The sequence below is a fragment of the Sesamum indicum genome, linkage group LG1 (assembly GCF_026168435.1).
Source record: "Sesamum indicum cultivar Baizhima isolate 11 linkage group LG1, ASM2616843v1, whole genome shotgun sequence".
Taxonomy (NCBI): domain Eukaryota; kingdom Viridiplantae; phylum Streptophyta; class Magnoliopsida; order Lamiales; family Pedaliaceae; genus Sesamum; species Sesamum indicum.
Window position 1 is genome coordinate 9,761,226 of NC_142657.1, and position 5,171 is coordinate 9,766,396.

The following is a 5,171-nucleotide window of genomic DNA, read 5'->3' on the forward strand; positions in this document are numbered from 1 at the left end:
GGTCCATAGACTCTGTATAGATCAAATCCAAAAGACCCCTGGCAAGCGCACTTTGTCCAACAAAAGGTTTCTTGGTCATTTTCCCTTTCAGACAAGATTTGCAAGTAAGTAGGTTGTCCAAATCATCTACCTCTAAACTTTTTGGGTTTACCAACTTCCTCATCCTATCTTTTGAGATATGGCCTAGCTTTGCGTGCCATAAGTGCGTTCTCATGAGTATCTAAGTTTTGTTTGTGTGGGGCAGTCACAATTAGATTGTTGGAGGATATAACGACCATTGACTAATCTACCAAGCAGATGAGAGTTACTATCAATCATCAAATAAAACCAATTTTTATTGATCGCAAATTATAACCATCATTATCTAAAACAAGAATAAAAAATAATATTCTTGATCATGCTCAGTACATAATAACAACCTTTAAATTCTATTCAAATATGATCACTAATAACTAAGTTGAGAGATCCCACGGCTTCCGTAGCGACGACCTTCCCATCGCTTAGCCTTAGAATCATCTCGCCGTTACTTAGTCTTCTGCTTCTTTCCAGCACCTGCAAGTTATTGCAGATGTGAGACAGCTGGTATCAATACCCAAGAAGCTGAATTAGTTATCATATTCAGTTCAATAAAAAACGTACCTGGGTTGGAGAGGAGTTGTGGCAATGTTTCTTCCAATGCCCCTTTCCTAGGCAATGTATGCAGACATCATTTGCCTTCAACCGTTGAGAACCGCCAACCTTCCCTTTCACTTTGCCCATTCCCATGGGACCGTTGGAGTGCTCGGAGCGCTACCAGTAGCTGCGATAACTTTTCCCTTGCCCTTCTTCCTCTTCCAGCATTTGGCCCTCTTGCCTTTCATTTTGGAGGTTGAAGCCTCTCCTACTAGTACCACCAGTTTAGACTTGTGCGTCGTCGCCTCGTATTGGTCCATCATATTTGTTAACTTATGAATAGACTTCTCAAGTACATTCATGTTATAGTTAATAATAAACAGGTCGTAAGACGGAGGAAGTGACTGAAGGATCATGTCAATGTACGTGTCATTGTCAAGCCCAACTTTGAGGTCTTTGAGCTTCTCCACTAGGGATAGCATCTTAACCCCATGACTTTTTCTAGATGATCCTTCGACCATCTTTGTCCCAAAAATGTGGCGGCATATCTAATATGCCTATCAAGAACTAAATAAACTTCTTTCACGTGGAGCATTATCAAGGGAACATCATCCAACCTATTATATTATTTTTAAATGTCATTGAACATCAAAGCCAATATGATACTGTGGACCTTGCGGCTATCCTCAAGCCCCTTCTCTAACGTGACACGCTCTTCGGGCGAGGACCCTTCCGGCAAGGACGTTGGGAGCGGCTTGTCTAAGACATAACCCTGGTTCTCGAAATCTAGGACAATCCTTAAATTTCGCAGTTAGTCGTTATGCTTCGTGCCATAGAATTTTTTAATCTCCGTAATCATGGTAAAAAGGTTCTTAGACATTTTCTCGAAAATTAAAAATAAATAGAAATCAGCTAATGATTGTAATATTATGAACAAGCTTAAGGACTTGGCCTTTAGTCTTTAACTTTCCCACTATTTATACGTAAGCCCACTACTCTCAAGTGGGGTTTCGGGAATAACGTCTTCTAGTGGGCTTGGGATCTACAAGCGAATTTTTCATGCCTCACTTTTATAATTCACATGGCAAAAGCCTCATGGGAGGTATCCAATACCATTCTCACTCCATGAGATTCCCAAGATCTTTTACCTCACCTCTTCACATCATTCCGATGACTTTAACTGAGTCATGTTACTCGGTGTTAGGCCCGATCCATCAACCAAATCACATTTCAATCGTGCCCCCCCCCCCCCACGACTCGTGAGCCAGGACAACGGTGAACATGTTCCATCATTCACAACAATGGTGCAGCTTTTCCTGAATAGTATAATTTGGGTATTTCCATAAGCAAACTTACAAGCAAAGGGGCTCAATACTTTTAGTCCTCTACTTTAAGAAATTTTCAAAGTTCCTAAATTGGAAACGTTCAATAGATTTAATCCTCTACTTTATGAGACTTTCAAAAAAGTGCCAAAATTAAAAAAAAATTGATACATGTTCTTTGTTTTACGTGATTTATGTAACTAAATGTGTCAAGTTTTCTAATTTGGGACCATTTTGAAATTTTCATAAAGTATGGGACTAAATGTGTCAACTTTTTTTAATTTTGCGGTCACTTTGAAAATTTCATAAAGTAGAGAACTGAAAATGTTGAAGCCTCTATCTTATGGGACTATAAGTATAATTTTACATTATGTAAGTTTACGACTTCTAAATGTCAGTTGTATGCTTTCTATTGTTATTAATACACCCGTTTTAGCTTATTATCTTACTTATCGGAAAATTATAATTAGGAACATCTTAGTATTGTTCTTGCTAGGTTTCTAAATGGGGAGTAGGTTTATGACCTAAGACTAAAGCAACAACAAAAACATAAACCTAATCCAAATTTGTAACTCAGGTGAGTAATTGTAAATTTGAAAATATGTGGTAGAAAATAAATTAAATAAACAATTAATTTCAGGACAAATCGAAAGAAGTAATTTTGAAATGAAGAATTGGATATATTTGAATAAATAAATAAATTTATACATTTTAATAAATTTTCATACATAGTTAAATATATATAAACAAAATATAAAAAATAAAAAAATAAAAAAAATATAAAACCTAATCTAAACGCTCCTCGTCAGCGTCCTGATTCTCGGTCTGGGGATTCGTCAGAGGCGGTGATGCAATCTGACCAGCGTCTTGATTCTTGGTCGGGCGATCCATCATGTCGGAAATCATCGTCTCAAGGTGGGCGATGCAGTCCTCCATGACCGTATTTGGCGGTGGCGGTGACGGTGTCAATAGCGATGGTGATGTGAATGTGCGATTGGAGACGTGGGCTTCAGAACTAAGGTCGAATACTCAACCCTTGTTTTTGCTCCTGATTGCAACGAACCACACGTGCTGCTCCGTCATCGCCACCGAAGCCTCAGAATCAACGGGGGCATCGAGGTCGTCGGTCGTGGATTGGGGCTGATGATCCTGTAAAGCAAATAAAGTTGTTAGTAATTTGATTAAATAAAGAATTAATTATTAAAAACATAATATTAATAATATTTTATTAAATGGAGAATTTAGTTACTTACCGACACCCTCGGCTCGCTCCAACCTCCGCTCTCTTTCTTCTTTTAGCAATGCTCAATAATTCCATTTGTTTAGGTGGCCGTCCAAGCTCTATTTCCTATATAAGAAAAAATAGTTAATTAGCATCATATTTAAAAATAATAATTTAACAAATATAAATGATTATTTACTTACCAACTTCCTCTTATGCATGCGAATGAGGAAGACCCCCTCGATACACAGTCGAGGACGCGGTGGGGTTTGCTGCCTAGTTCGCCTTATTCTTGGAGAGCTCCTCCTGGAAGTCCTCGCTGGCCCAATATACCTAGAGCTGGAGCTAGACCTTGTTGGCTAGCCATAGTGGCCTGACTAGGCTGGACGGGGCAACCAAAAAGGTTTTTCGGATGTACTTCCCGGCCCACATGTGGAAGATCCAAAACATGGACTCATCGGCACAGTCCTACCAGTAGGTCATCTGCAGTAATATGATTAAATAAAATATTAGTAAAATAAATTAAATAATTTGATTATATATTAAATAAAATTGAATTAATTTAAAATTAATTATCTTTATGCTCTCGAACCAAAAATGCTGGTGCTTTGGCGGCACCTGCCTCAATACGGCCACGGGAGGGGGAGATGTCCTCGCACGTCCACATTATTTCGCTCGTGGATAACGACCACATAGATGTGCTCGTGGAACTGCTCATCAGACCTTAAATTAATTTGATATTAAATAATTAATCAATATTTTCAAAATAAAATAATTAAAAATAAAAAAAATTAGGTACAGAAACTTACCTCACGTCATTGAGGCTGATGTACTATCACGCTGATGGTGGGGGTGGGGGTGGCGGTGGAGCAGCCACCGCTGTGGCTGGCCACTGTAACACGTCATCCGCAGCCATACATGCAGCTCCAGATGTACTAGCATCATCTGGAGTCTGCTGGGCGGGGGACGGTGTGGGCGTATCCAGTGGTGTGGATGGTGCGGGGGATGCTTCCCCAACTTCGAAAGCATCTGACGATACTGGTGGCAGGCCACAACTGCGACCACGTCGACGACCATGTCCCACGCCCTAGACCAGGCGGTAGAGGCGGCGTACCACTAGACATTATCTACACAAATTATATAAGAGTATTAGTTTATGTTTTTGGATTATTGACATTAATATGTTAATAAAACAGAATATAGTAATTTTTTTATTATTATGTAAAAATGTTAATATTGGAGAAATTGGACTAAATTAATTTTGTGCTTTATTTACATTATTATGTAAAAATATTAGTATATATTTGGAATATTGTTCTAATTTATTTTAATTTTTTTGATTGATATGTAAAAATGTTAATATTTTGGATATGGGTCGAAATTAATTTGTGACGATTTACATTATTATGTAAAATGTTAGTATATATTGAAAATATTGTTCTAATTTATTTTAATTTTTTGGATTAATATGTAAAAATGTTAATATTGAAAAAATTGGTTTAAATTAATTTTGTGATTATTTACATAATTATGTAAAACTGTTAGTATGTATTGGGAATATTATTCTAATTTAGTTTAATCTTTTAATTAATATATAAAAATATAAATATTGAAAAAATTGGTCTAAATTAATTTTGTGACTACTTACATTATTATGTAAAAATATTATGAGAATATTGTTTTAATTTATTTTAATTCTTTATTATTATGAAAAAATATTAATATTGGAAAAATTGATCTAAATTAATTTTGTGATTATGTATATATTATGTATATATATACAACACTTAGCAGGAAGAAGCAGGAAGAGAAAAAAATCTGCTAAGTGTTGTATATATATTAATTTTTAAAACGAGCTTTGGAATGGTCAAATTTTAAATAGACCGTTTCTAGAGAGTAAAAAGACATCATTTTTGTTGACGAGGATTTATTAAAAAATCATTCCTTTACAGTAACCACTAAAAAATACCGTTCTGAATCGAACATAACATTGTTATTTTTGTATCATCTTAGCA

General features: G+C 36.2%; 1 protein-coding gene across 1 annotated transcript; it reads right to left on the reverse strand.

The window, feature by feature from the left end:
- Positions 1 to 746: 746 nt before the first annotated feature.
- LOC105157264 (uncharacterized) lies at positions 747 to 1,133 on the reverse strand. The gene has a single exon (XM_011073635.2). The coding sequence runs from the start codon at positions 1,131 to 1,133 to the stop codon at positions 747 to 749; it is 387 nt and encodes a 128-aa protein (XP_011071937.2).
- Positions 1,134 to 5,171: the final 4,038 nt, after the last annotated feature.

Bases quoted from the DNA above. Each gene is read 5' to 3' on its own strand.
- LOC105157264 (XM_011073635.2), bottom strand. From the start codon at position 1,133: ATGGTCGAAGGATCATCTAGAAAAAGTCATGGGGTTAAGATGCTATCC.